This window comes from Plasmodium chabaudi (genome assembly GCF_900002335.3).
Source record: "Plasmodium chabaudi chabaudi strain AS genome assembly, chromosome: 13".
NCBI lineage: Eukaryota > Apicomplexa > Aconoidasida > Haemosporida > Plasmodiidae > Plasmodium > Plasmodium chabaudi.
The window spans coordinates 2,400,672-2,416,325 of NC_030113.2; the positions used below are offsets into that span (position 1 = coordinate 2,400,672).

Below are 15,654 nucleotides of genomic sequence, written 5' to 3' on the forward strand. Positions count from 1 at the left end.
TGTACATAATTTAAAACGTTATATGTATAAAAATATATAATTTAATATACGAGGATAGCCTTAAGGCTTTTTTTCCTTCCTATGATTATCAATCTTTTACTTTTTTTTGTATTTTTTATATTAAATTTTGATTTTGTTTTTTTTATTTTATTAATTTTTTTTTAATTAATATATTTTATTTATTTTATTTTATTTTTTTAGATGACATATAGCATTTTACATAATACCGCTTTGCACCTATTTAACAAAAAACGTTATATTTTTACTCGCCATAAGTTAAAAAATAATATTTATTTAAATGCAACGTTAGAAAAATGGAATTGTAATTAAACAATAACAGATAACCTAACGATACGAAATAGTAATATAAAGAATGGCAATTATAAAAATCGGGTTTGTAGTTCCTATAAATTTTCTTTAAAATTGTATATTCGTTTGGGCTTTAGTCACAATAACACATGTTGCTATGATATAATTTATTTTTTTTATTAATTTGTTATATAAGCTCGGTGAGTAAATTACAATAATAGGCAACGGAAAGGGGAGTATTGGAAATAATAATAATAGAAAATAGGATTATATCTTTCATAATAATAATTATTATTCAGTTAAAAGGGAAAGCATGAAAGTTTATCTAAACTTTATTTATTGTTTTATAATTATTTTTATACTTTTTTCTTTTAAAACATTTAAAAGGTTATATAAAGTGTAAAATAAAAAATTATGTGGGCAATATATATATCACATTAACTCCACACATATTTACGGAAAAAAATATGTATTTGTATTATATGCATATGATGATGTACAAATATCCAGATAAATGCAACAAAGACATAAAAAAAGAAAATCCTGATGATTTTTCAAACATATTTTATGTTTTGAATTTTACAAAAAAAAATTAATAATAAAAATATAGAACGAAACAAATAGTATCTTAATACACAACAAAAATGTTTATTACTACAAAAAAAATATCCATAGAACTGCAAAATTCATAAGGCCCCATTTTACTTATTCTTCTTCCTTGTTAACCTTCGTTTTTTTCACAACTCTTTTTTTCCTTTTTCTTTGCAAAATTTTATTGTTTTTTCCCTCCTACAAGAAATAGTAAGAAAGTAAATAAGTGAAATGTGAAATGTGAAATGTGAACAGGTTAGGAAAAGTAAACAAATTGACGCAGCCAAAAAACGTATGCATATGCATGCATATAGAACATATGGTTATTGCAATGTACAGATATCGCAACTACTTTTATATCTTACATTTATGAGCTTGTTTAAGTAATCGTTATTCATTTCATATGTATTTAAATTGTGCTTCGAATATTTGTTAACTATTTCTGTACTGTTTCCAATATATATATCAATACATTCATATATATAATCATAGTAATTAAAATTTCTTTTTTTCTCTTCCCTTTTTTCTTCGTCTATTTTGTTTTCCTTCAAATTATTGTCATCGATTAGGTCATTCAATCTATGAAATGAGAAAAAATGAAAAAGTTGAAAAGAGGGTTAATAAAAAACGATATTATTAAATGTGTAGATCAATCGGAATGCATCGAATTTATACAAAAATATAGATAGTCTTTTTTTTTCCTTTACCTATCTGCGCCCAAATTATAGTTCCCCATCAAGTTAGTCACAAGATTGCCCAGAATAACTATAATAAAGCATTTTACTTTATTTAGGTTTGGGGCTATATGTGGTGTATTAAGCATTTCCTTTTCTCTAATATTATCATCTTCGCTTGTTATTTGTTTTATGTGTTCATCTAAGAAATGAAAATAATCGGGTTTAACTTTGTCGGTATCATTACCGGTGTTAATAGTTGATGATGTTATAGAATAAACTCGGTTTATGTCATGAATTAATATAGCTATTTCATTATATGTTGAAAAATTAATATATGAAATTAGGTATGTTAATATTTGTAAATATAAAAATAGGAAATAATTTACAATTGTATATTCATCAATAATTATATGTTCTTCTAATATATTATTATATTTTTTTTTTATTTTAATATATATATTTTTTCCTATGTCTTTATCATATGAATTTTCATAATTTGTAGTACTATCTGCTGTAACACTTTCAAAATTTATGCTTTCTTTGCTATTCAAAATTTTATTTGAGCCATTCCTTTTATTTTTTCTAACATTTGATTTTTTTTTTAATTCATGACTATTTTCAATTTCATCATCATTTTCGCCGTTCTCTGATGTGTCAAAATTTTCATCCGAAAGGTCTTCTTCAAAATCGTTGGATATTCTTTGTCTATCTTTTGGTAAATAATTTTTGGAAATATAACAGTATATATCCTTGATAGAACATATTTGAATAACTCCATTTTGGCTACACACTTCTGTGTATACATTATCATTTTGATCACATTGGGACATGTTTTGTGGTCCTGTTTGATTATATTGGAGATATTTTTGATTCATAAATCGAATGAAATTTATAACTTTTTCGTATAAAACAGAATGGGATGTATTTTCTATTTGCTTCAATATAATTTTTAAAAACATTATTTTTAATTTTTTTGTTTCTAATTTTTCATAAATATCGAGTAGGGTTTTAAAAAAAATTGGTTCCATTTGGCTAAATAAAAAGAATTGATTCATATTGTCTATATTTTTATATTCTTCATTATTGGAACAATTTTCTTTTCGATTTTGAATATAATAATTTTCAATAATATAAAATAGTAAGCCCTGTAAGCATTCTGATAAATTATTTAAAAAATTATAATTTTCTTTTTCCATAATAAAATTAATAACTTTTTGACCTTGTAATTTTAATTTGATATCTGATGAGAAACATAATGGAAAGATTGTAGGAGATATGCTTGTACTTTGTATAAACCCTTCTCTATATAAATGATTTAAAATTTGGATCCCTAAATTTTTTATATGATTTAATTCTTCTTGAGAACAATCTAAATAAAAAAATTTATTAATTTTTAGAATTTCGACTATTTTTTGTGTAAATAAAGAAGCTAATAATAAGACATGCATATTATTTTTATTTTTTGGCGTATCTGTTTGTTGATCAAATTTATTTTCATTTTCATTCCAACTGTTATCTTCCCCATTACGAATGCTTTCTCTTTTATTTGCAATTTCGGTTTGTTTATTTTTTTTTTGCATATTTTTCTTTTTGTTAGCAAAATTTTCAGCTCTTGATTTATTTGCATCGCCATTCTCTGCATCATATGCATCGCCGTCTTCTCCAATTTGAGTCTCTATTTCGTCATCATCACCAATAGATGTTTCTATTTTCATTTTATTATTTTTACAATTTATTTTATTTCTTCCCTTTGAAATATTATTATGTTGGATATTCTCATTAGATTTGTGATCAGTGCTTGCAAACATAGCGGACGAATTTGATTCTTTTTCAAAACTTTGTGACTTATCTGTTTGATTTGATCTTTTTTCTTTTTTGTAATGGTTGTCTTTATTATTTCGACCTGAATTTGCTTGTTTTCGTTTTGTTTTACAATTTGGATCACCACTTTCGACAGGTTCTAAGATGCTTTTATTTTTATTTGAAATATTCGGTAGGTTATCATTATTTTCAAGAGAATGGGTGTAAAAAATGTTGTCCTTGTTATTGAAAAAATGCTCGTATGTCTTAATAAGCTGAAGTAATATATAGAGAAAATTTTTTTGTAAAGATGGATTTTGAGAGTTGATGCAAAAAAAAAATAAATTTCTCAAATGTAAATCGTTAATATAATGTGAGTTATGATAATTTGATAATATTTTACTTAAGCATAATAGAAAGAATGATTTACATTTAATATCATTCGATATATAAAATAAGTCTATTAATAATTTTTTTAGAATTAAAACAACATCATAAAATTTATAATTACAAATATCAGCAAAAGATTCAATTTTATTAATATTAAATTTTTTATTTATTATTTCTGATATTATTTCTTTTTTTAATTTCAATATATTCCATTTCTTAATATAATCCATTTGTTTATTATGCATAAATTCGAAGTATAAAATTCCATTTGTATATATTTGTATATTTTTACTGAGATCCGATAATTTAATATATTTTATGCTTTTACCATTTGAATAGTTATTGATAGAACTTTTATTTTCATTTGTTTCATCAGTTAAAGTTGCATGAAGTTTTGTATCTACTTCGTCTTTATATATATCATTCAAAATTATTTTATTAACATTTATAAATTCCATAATAACTGAAATTAACCATGTATATTTATTTATATTTAAAATATCATTATGAGATATTGAGAAAATTTCAAAAATATATTTTTTATATTCATTTAGAAAGGAAATAAAATCTTCATATGTAATATCTATAATATTGTGTAAGAAAAAGTTTTCTGGATTTTGTAAGTTACTATTTTTATCGTTATCTTCAAGTCCTTGTGATTGAATTTGTTTTTGAAACTCTGGATCTTCATGTTTTTCTTTGTCATCCATAATTTGTTCATCCTTTTCATTCAATTTTAAAAGATATAATTGACAAAGCTTATATTTGATAGCTGTCTTATCCTCTTCAGACATGTAATAAAACTCTCTTATGAAATCGTTAAGTTGGAGTATATAATTGTTAACTAAAAAAAATAACTTATATTTATACAAAACAATAAAACAATCTTCAATATAATTTTTAAAATATGAAAAATTTGAAAAGATATAGGTGTGTAAAGAACATAATAATTGAATATATGACCTTGATATAGATATATTATTATGATATAATAATGTGTTATTAAATTTGATTTTTTTTAATTGTAATTTTAAATGTAAATCCAATTTACAATGTGGTATTACAGAAGATAATAATTCACATATATCTTTTGATACATCATTATTATAAATATATAAATAAAAAAAGGTTAGATATTTTATAAATAAATTTGGATATATTTCAATAATTATATTAAAAATTTGGATAATTTTTTTTGTCTCATTTTCATGGATTTTATTTCTTCGGGTTTTTACAAATAATGATATTAAATTATAAATCCATACTTCTAAAATATATTTTATACATTTGTTTCTCAATATTTCTATATATTTATAATAATTATTTATATATATATTGTATATATTGTTTTTGGTTTTGGTTAAGCTATTTTCTTTATTTTTTAATTTCTCTTCATCATCACTACTTCTTGATTCGTCTACCGAATTACTATCATTTAAATTTTCATCTTCATCATTGTAGTTATATTTGGTATTGCCATTTTTTAGACCTTGTTTATTTCGCTTATTTTTTATTGCATTTTTTTTTTTTTTTTTTTTTAATATTAATTTTTTTTTCTTTTCTTCCTTTTTTGTTGTTTCCACATTATTTTCATCTTCCTCATATTCATCAACATTATATTTATTCATCACATTTTGTATTATGTTTAATTTGTCTTCATATTTTTTAAAATTTTTGTCCATATATTCTAGCATCTTATTTATAATATTTATATCATGTTTATTTTTAAAAACAAATAGCAAATGAATAAATAAATTATTTACATCTTCTTCTATTTCTACATATTTACTATTACTATGATCATTAAATGATTCGTCATACTGACCATCAGATTCTGTTTCGTTAGGTAAGGCTTGTGAATAATTTTTGCTTTTACACAATGTTGTAGATTTATAATCTTGTTCCCTTTTGTTTGACATTTTGCTAGCTTTATCTTGTGTGTATTCCATTTCATTTCTTTTATTTGAAAGTGCAAAAATGTTTATGAAAAATATTTCAATTAATATTTCTAAAACCGTATTTTTCATTGTTTCATTATCAAATGGTGATGCATATCGTTCTATTATATCGTTTAATATTAGCACATTATCAGTAACGGAATCATTGATTTTGTTTTCTTTATGAATCTGTTGATTTTCTTCATATTTTGTATTATCATCCTGTTTTAATAGGTCATACCTTTTTATATATTTATTAAAATAAATAATATATTTTAAAATTTTTACACTAATAATTCGGACACTAATTTTTATATCTTTAGTGCACCTTTTAACGGATTCAATTATTTCATCTGTAATATATTCATTTAAATTTATTTGATTATTTTTACAATTCCATTCGTATCCATTTTCGCTAGTATTATTTGTAACACTATCTATGTCTTTATTTCGTACCTTCTCAGATGCTTGACTAATTTCTAGATCTTTATCTTTTTTCTCGGTTTGACGATTCTTTAATAAAAAATTTTGATCATTTTTTTGGGTTCTATTTATTATTGTGTCTACTTCTAAAAATGATTTACAAAAATTATAAAAAATGCATAAGGTATATTCTCGAACTTTTAAATAGTTATCAGTTAGACAAGACAAAAGAATATTTTGAGTTTGCTTACATTTTAAATATAAATAATTATCATTTATTATATTATTAATTATTGATATGCTATAGTATCTTAAATTTTTATTATTATTTTCGTATAATATATAAAATAATTGGTTGAAAGATATTGTAAAAAAATCGTAAAAAAAAAAGTAAAGATATAACTTCCATATATGACTTATATATATATCAAAATTATACATATCACCTAAGCTTAATATTATATCTTGATTTTCTTTTACATTTTTAAATTCGTAAATTAATAGATTATTAGCCTTTTTTATAAATATAATTTTTTCTCTTTCCTTCATTTGTGGATCTTCATTTCTTTTTTCCATTAGTTCGAATATATTTTGATCACTATCTTGGCTAGTATATGTGTCTTTACACAGGATGCTACTTATATCACTGATTTGGCTGTTTCTATTTTTTTTATTTTTTCGGCTTTTTTGTCTTTCTTTTTTTTTTTTTACACTAGCTATTTCTACTAGTTTATGATCTTCTGAAGTGTTTGAAACTTGAGCAGTGTATATAAAATTATTGTATAAAAGTAAAATATAGGTATATATATTATTGAAATTTTTTTCAATGTTTTCATTTAAATTTTCTTTTTTAATATATATTAATAAGTAATAATAATAGATATCAAAAATATTCAAATTGTTTAAAAACTTTTGTAAACAATAGAATCCATTTTTTTTTTCTTTTTTCTTTTTTAAACTTATATTTAAAATGCTATTATGTCTTTGTGTTTCTTTTATAATAAAAGATTTAGTAATATTTTTTATTTTACAATTATCACAATTATATTTAAGAAATTTAGAGATATCATTGTTGTCATTATTTCTATTATTATCATTATCTTTTTGTTTTTTTTGTAATCCATTTTGATACTCCGCATTGCTGTCATTTTCCTCAAGCTCTTGGGGTGTCTCATCAGTTTTACTTTCTTCTAAAGAAAAATATATATTATCATTTTCTAAATCTAACTTATTAAATCCTTTGTTTATGCATGTTATATGATATAATTGTTCGCATATAGAGCATCGAACAATTTGCTCGCCCTCTTTCTTTTCATGACAGCATTTGAAATATTTTTTTTTTTCTATATTTTTTTTTTTGAAATTTTCACTACCATTTGATATGTTAGAGATACTTATTTTGTCATTATTTTCATTCTGTTTATTTTTTTTTTGTTTTTTTATCTTCGAACTTTTTCCTTTAGTGATTACCTTTTTATTTTTAGCTGTCTGTGTTAACTTTTTATCATTTGAATTAGTGCAATTACTGAGACTATAACTGCTTCTACTATTATTTGAGTTTTCGCTAGTAAGGGTTTTTCTATTTTTTCGACAAGATGGACTAGACTTATTTTCTAAACCATTTTGAGCAGTACCTATCTGATTATTATTATTTTTAATGTTAAGAATCGGTTTTATAAATTTGTTGTTTTTTGTTTCGTTATTAAAGTTGTAGAGTAAATGAAAACATGAATTGTTAATATAATTGTATATGCTAAATATATATTTGATCATATATCGGAGTATAAAAAGACAAGTTTCTTTAATATTGTTTTCTTGTTTTTTATTTAATATATCAAAAAAAAGGTGAGTTAAATTTTTTACAAACATAGTACTTAAACTTAGTAGTGGATTGTCACAACATTTAATTAAATCTAAAACTATGACTTCTAAAGTATTTCGAGCATTTTTATTATCATCATATAATATTTTTTTTATTATTTCTATTAATATATAATTTATTATATTATTTAATCGTTTAAAATTTTGTTCCATCATAAATTTATTAAGTTCTTCTTCTGTTGGGTTCCCTGAATTAGTTATATCATTTTTCTTTTTTGCGCCAGATGCTTTTAGACTTTCCTTTCGATATCCTATGTCAAAACATTGGTCACTACTATCAGAATCTTTCATAGGTGCAATTATTTTATCTGTTCTTACATTTTTTTTGTTTTTATTATGGTGCATCATTTTTATGTCATGGGTATCATTTAAATTATCATATTCATAAATATCTGATCTTGTCTTTGTTTTTTTTCTCATCGAAGATTTTCGTTCCCCATATTTATGCAAATACTTGGAATTGTTAGTATACGTATTTTTTCCCTTTCTTAATTTGGATACTTTATCAATATTTTTAGGCTTGTCCAGTACTTTTTTTTCCATATATATGTCACTTTGGAATTTTTCGCTATCATTTTCGCTAGTGAAAATACTAAAATTAAGTGAATCGTCAGAAGATGTGCTTGAATCTTTTGCATCTTTTGTTTCTGTTGCTTTTATGTTTTTCTTTTTAAGTTTCAATTTATTATTATTTTTTTTCCCTTTCTTTCCCCGAGCATATTCATCCGAAAAATTATAATCTTCATCATCATCATCATCGTCTTCATCTTCGTCATCGTCCTTGTCGTTAAGACTACTATAATCATGAGAGGAAAGAGAATATATTTTTTCTCGTTTTTTTCCGCTTATTAATTTATTTGACACGCTTTTTTCAAGTTTACTTTGCCTTTTTATTTGCTTAGACTTTTGTTGTAGTATGAATTTGTTTTTTACATCGCCATAATAAAAAGCGAATGATTCCGCAATTTTAATTATAAGGAATATAGACAAATGTATGTAAGTAGAATTTGTATGACTATTTTTAAAGTTTATTTTATTATACTTAAAATCGATTGTGTTTATATTTATGATTAGATTGTCTAAAATGTATTTTTTCATATTTTTCAATTGGCTAGTATTAAAAACTTTTAGTAACAAATTAATAGAATGAAGTATAATAATTTGAATATTGTAATTTGCCTGAAATGTTAATAAACATAGATCAAGTAAATTAATTAATACTGTATCATATTTCTCAATATATATATATATGTCATATATATATAATAATACTTTTTCATATGTCCAAATAAGCTGTATTAAAAGCTGTTCGTGAATATTATAAAATTGAATTATTTTATTTTTAATTTCATTTTCACATAATTTTATTATAACATTTTTAAAATTTGTTTTTAAGTTTATTAATATGTGTTTATTTATTTCTTCAATATCAATATAATTTTTAAAGAAGGTAAAATTTAATAAAAGTAAATATAATAGAATATTATAATTTCCATAAATTATATCATTAATATTATTTGTGTTTGTTTTTTCATCATTTGAATTATTATTTTGGCTATTTTTTAAGTTGTTTTTTTTTTTATTTTTTTGTCTATTTTTTTGGGAACCTTTTTTCACATTTTCGTCTTTTCCATTACTCTCTAATTTTGACACAATAAGTTCATCTTCTTCATCATCATTAATATTATTCTCGTTTCCATATTCGTCTAAGCATGATGAAGAAGAATTAATTTCCTTATCTTCCTTTACATATTTTCTATAACTAATTTCTTTATTAGTGTAATTATCGATATTTGATAAAAGCTTGTCAAGCAATATTTCAATTTTTCTTGTATCTGCATAAATTAAATCCTTTTCACATTTTAGACATACTTCGACAGATGATATAATACTTTTTAATTTCTTATTTCTATTTATATCATTTGAATCTAAATTTAAAAAGGATTCAATATTTTGTTCAAAGAAAATACGCATTTTATTATCATCATCTTTTCTTAAATTAATATAATCATTTTTATATTTTTCTATTTCATTATTTTTTATATCTTTTAATGTATATAATATTTCATCATCAATTTTATCTACCAATTCAGGTGCCTCGAAAATGTCTGATGTTTTTTTTGTTTCAAACAATAATGATGGCATTGGTAAAGATTTATCATTTTCGATAAAATTTGGAATATTCTCTTTCATTTCGTTCACTATATTAATATTGTGATTATTTATTTTATTTTCATTCGAATCATTTTTGTTATTTTCACTAGTAATAGAATTGTTGGTTTCATCTATTTTTTCAGTATCAATTTTATGGCTGTCTTCCGTTTGTATTTTTGCAATATCATTCGCATTTGTGGGCTCAATGATTTTTTCTAAATTTTTATTCTCCTGTTCATTTGAATTTTGTACCATTTGATGAATCTCTGGATTTTCATTGATATTCATCAAGTTGCTATCAGCTATCTCAGTTATTATTTCATCCGTTTTTTTTTCAAATTTTTGTGGTTCTAAAATGGGAAGAAAGTTATTATTTTGATATGATCTTATATGTATATTTTGGGGGACTGTATGATTAGGAGATGGGTTACTGGCATTCGGCCAAATGCCCAGTTTATGATCATTTTGAATTGAATAAATATTATTACAATAATTAGATTTGTCAATATTATAAGCCTGTTTTATATTGTTCATATTTTTGTGGTTAAGGAAATTCTTTTTATAAGCGAATTTAATCATGTCAATTTGATTTATTATATTGCTATCTATATAATTCATATTTTGAGGATCATTAAATTGGGAAAGCGGCACACTATTATGAGCTCGATTTGGAATTTTTTGAAAATTAACAAATCGTGACTCATTAGTAATGTAAGGTCTGTTCCTATATAGAGAGTTGTAATTGTTATTATAATAATGACGAAAATCGTTATAGTAATTATTATGATTGCTCGAACTGGTGCCATTGCTAGTTCTACTGTTTGATCGACATAAATTTTGACTTCCCCCATGGGTGTTGTACACCACCCTATTATCACTGTGTCTTTTCCATTTTTCTTTAATACTATTTTGAAATTGATGCTCTGAAAAATTGTATTTAAAATAATGTTGATCCGAATATTTTTGATTCAACACATTTTGAGACGAAATATTTGCTTGTAACTCTGAATTATTTATATAACATAAATTGGGATCATATAAATTACAATTTTTTTTATTTATTTCATAATTTGCATTATTATTATCTGTATACTTTCTTTTATTTTGTATATTTTGTGATTTTAATATTCGAAGTGCTATCTCTTCTGGTGTTTTTGCATTAACTAAATTTTCAATATTGATATTATAAGAATTTGATACATTTAATATTTGTTCATGTTCTATAGCTATTTGAGCTTTGTCTTTTTTTGGAAAATTATTACTAATATTATTATTGCTGTTATTATAAAAATTAAATTCCTCATCAATGTTGGCATGAACATAATTTGAATTATTTAACCCGACTGTTGTCGGAACGATGCTTTTAAACATATTGACAAATCGGGTTTATACTATTTCTCTTTCTATCTATATATGTATGTATATATATTAATAGTAAGAGTTGTAAAATATTATAAATGACCACTACACGCGTGTTTATACATTTAAGCGTTTAGTGGGCATATGCATGTATTCTGGAAATTTTGCACATATATGTGTATTTATGATTTTCCGATATATGGGGAGTTGTGTCTGTTCTTGTTGCTATTTTATTAGGCATATGATGATTTTAATTTTTTGGAAGCTTTAAAATTTTTGTGTCAAAAATGTTTAATCTGAAATGGTGTGTAACGTATGCATATACATGCATATGTTTATTTTTTTTACGTCACAAAAAAAATAATAAAAAAAACAATAACAGGTTCAAATAAGGGTTGATAATGAACAAATGGAAATATATTTTACTTAGGTATAATGTATATAATACAAGCTCAATGATATATACATTAAAATATCGATAAATATATATGTGTGTGTGCAAATGATGTTACTTGGCATTAATTAATTTCCCCCGTTTTTCCTTTTATTCTTTTTATATTATTCATTTCGTAACCTACATTTTAATTAGGGTTTAAAAAAAAAAATGATGATACAAATTTGATATAAAGAAAAGTAGCTTAACTTTACGGGTAAAAATAAATACCTGACTCGTAAGAAAATTACTTTTACTTTTTTACTTTTTCTTTCTTTATCTCTATATATATATTTTTTTTTTTCAAAAATGCTAATTACTTTATTATCACAATATTTTCCATGCACAGTTTTTTATTAAAAAAAAAGGCAGATCTAATATTTTAAAATGTGTACATATAAAAATCAAATAATACGAAATAAAAAATATGTATAATTATAATAAAAACAAGTAAAAAAAAAAAAAAAACGAAATAAATAAAGAATAAAAAAGAGACGATCTTTATATTGTTTTTTAATACAAACAATTTTCTTTACATATAAAAAAATGTTAATATCATTGTTAAACAAATTGGAGATACAGTAAAAAAAAAATTAATAAATAAAGCTTTTATTAAGATTTACAAAATATATACGAAAAAATAATATTGTAGATACGAAAAAAAAACATGTCTGCTTTTTAATCTGATTGTAAATCAAAACTAAATGTGAAATAAACTTTTATTTTTTTTTTTAAATAAAATGCTTTTAAGCATATTACAATTATAAAATTGAAACTTTGCAAATTGTTTAATATAAATTTTATGATTTTTGAATTTGAATATAATTTTGTATTCCATAAGATATAAGTATTAGTGGTCGAATAAAAAAAAAAACTCGTATAAAATTTGGTGTAATTTGGGAATGATAATAAAAGGGTTTTATTATAGGGGAATAAACTGCATAATTTTTATTCAATAAAAAATGTATCTTATTAATTTGTAAAATTGGGGAATAGTTTTCCTCTATATGCTTTTTATTTTATAGTAATTGATTAATTAATAAGCTTATGTATTTATAATTTTCATTTTTTTTCTTTTCCTTTCCCCCCTTTGTATTTACACTAATAAAATACACTATAGGATATTATACTTACTATACTAAAGCATTACACATGAATAGCTTAAAGCTTCAACACAGACTTTCATTATATATAATTATTCATAATTGAAAACATATTATAACATTTTTATAAGTATAATAAAAATTATATTTATTTCTTAGGCATGTGTGCGTATACCCTTTTTTTGTAATTTCCTTCTATTTTCGTAAAATTTTCAACGTGGTATATTCATATAAGCATGCACATATACACTTATAATATAAACAATGGAATATAATTATGTATCACCATTTTAAAATGGATTTGCAAAAAATACTTAAGCATTTTTTAAAATTATAAACAATTTTTTTTGTAAAAATGGTGAGGCAGAAAAGAATAATGTATGTTATGGAAAATTTTCCTGCCTTTATAAAAATACCGCTTTAAAGCGATATATCATATAGAACTTTGGTAATACATTAAGCTAGCTAAACTTTTAAAAATTCTGATTTTTTTTTATTAAACTTATGATTAAGAATGTATTTTTATGGATATAAAATATAATTAATTTATTATTATAGTCACCTTATGAGTATATGCATGTATGCATTTTTTTAATCCGTGCCAACACTGAGAATTTTATAAAAAGGGCATAAACATGTTTTCTTATTTTTGTCATTCACGTCCTTCATGTTAATTACATTGCAACTACTGATACCAAAAAAAAAAAAAAAAAAATATCAATAGTAATATGGATAATAATAATAAAAAAAAGAAACAACAATAACATCAGTACTAAGAATAGTAAAAATAACAGTCACTATAAAAATCGTAAATCATATAACATGAGAAAAGTTTAATGACTAACAATATAATAATTGATATTCAGGAAATAGTTTATTAGTATTGTTTTAGAAGATTAAATTAAAAAAAAAGTAGAATTATAAAATGAACAAATGTATATGATAAAATATATTAGCATACAAATAGAAGATAAAGATAATAAAAATGTTATGTGAAGATATCTAATAAAATATTCTAAAATGAAAATATTAAAAAAAACATAACATATATTTGTATGCCGATAAAAGAAACTGTATATTTTTCTAATTTGTTCTGATTCACGACTTTAAACTATTAAAAAAACAAAAGTACGCAAAAAAAACGGGGGGAAATAAACATAAAGTGTAGAGGGAAATATAATAATATACAAAATGAAACTCAATGAAGAAAAAAATGAAAGTCCACAACCCCAAATGGAACCAAAAAACATTTCTCATAAGATGAAGAAATTGCATCATATTTTGAATGATCCAATTATAGATATAAGTATGAAAAAAGAAAAAAAGAAAAAAATAATAATATGTTGCTCATATGTTATTATATGTTACATATGCCATGTTTAACGTTATTTGTTATATTCAATTTGGAAAAATATGCTATGTATAAATATGTGAAAATATATGTATGGCCGTTGTGGTGCTAATGTTAAGCGGTTCTTATTGAAATGTACATATGCATAGTGTTAAAATGTTTTTTATTCGTCATATGCATTCGTAATTGCTCACCTTTTTTCACTTCTTTTCAATATAGATGAACTAAAAGATATTTTATGGGGAGGGATATCATGTGAAGTTCCCTTTGACGTAAGAGAGCAATGCTGGAAATTAGCTCTTGGGTATTTACCATTAAATAAAGAAGATACAGAAAAGGTTTTAAAAAAAAAGCGAGATGAATATGAGAATTTAGAAAAGCAATATTATAACAAAAACAAATTATCAGAAGATGAATTAAAAATATTAAGGCAAATAAAAGTAGATATTCCTAGAACCAAATCATGTTATAATATATTTAATAATAATAAAATACAACAATTAAGTGAACGTGTATTATTTATTTATTCTGTCAGACATCCTGCATGTGGATATGTACAAGGAATAAATGATTTAATAACACCATTTTTAGTCGTTTTTTTAAGACCTATAATTTTAAAGAAAGAAATAAATTCTGATGATATTGATAATGTTTCAAACGATGAATTAAAAAATGTTGAATCCGATTTATATTTTTGTCTTTCTAAATTGTTAGAACAAATTCAAGATAATTATACATTTGGGCAACCAGGAATACAAAGAGCTATAATAAAAGTTAAAGAAATTGTCAAAAGAGTTGACAAATCTTTATTTAATCATATATATGATAATAATATAGATTTTATTCAATTCTCATTTCGATGGGTAAATTGTTTATTATTAAGAGAGTTTCCAATTGATATAGCTATACGGTTGTTAGATACATATATTAGTGATATATCTGATATTTTTACAGATTTCCATCCATATATATGTGCTGTTTTTTTAGTGCATTGGTCTAAACATTTAATGCAAATGGATTTTCAACAAATGCTATTATTTATGCAACGTTTCCCAACAGAAAATTGGAAAATTCAAGACATCGAATCGATTTTATCAGAAGCCTTTGTTTTAAAAAATGCCTTCCAATCATCTCCGAAGCATTTCTCTTAGTTTATTTTCCGTTTAAAAGCGTATACACGCATATTTATATGAGTGTGTGTGCGTTTATAATTTCTTTAGTCTGCTAGTATGTGCTTGCTGCCACT

General features: G+C 22.8%; 2 protein-coding genes across 2 annotated transcripts; one reads left to right on the forward strand and one right to left on the reverse strand.

The window, feature by feature from the left end:
• Positions 1-1,014: 1,014 nt before the first annotated feature.
• PCHAS_1365800 (conserved Plasmodium protein, unknown function) lies at positions 1,015-11,533 on the reverse strand (the record flags this gene model as incomplete). The annotated part of the gene is made up of 3 exons (XM_016799466.1): positions 1,015-1,098; positions 1,266-1,479; positions 1,608-11,533. The coding sequence occupies 3 exons, from the start codon at positions 11,531-11,533 to the stop codon at positions 1,015-1,017; spliced, it is 10,224 nt and encodes a 3,407-aa protein (XP_016654751.1).
• Positions 11,534-14,248: 2,715 nt separating this feature from the next.
• On the forward strand, positions 14,249-15,559 carry PCHAS_1365900 (TBC domain protein, putative; the record flags this gene model as incomplete). The annotated part of the gene is made up of 2 exons (XM_736323.1): positions 14,249-14,363; positions 14,628-15,559. The coding sequence occupies 2 exons, from the start codon at positions 14,249-14,251 to the stop codon at positions 15,557-15,559; spliced, it is 1,047 nt and encodes a 348-aa protein (XP_741416.1).
• Between the last annotated feature and the right edge of the window lie 95 nt (positions 15,560-15,654).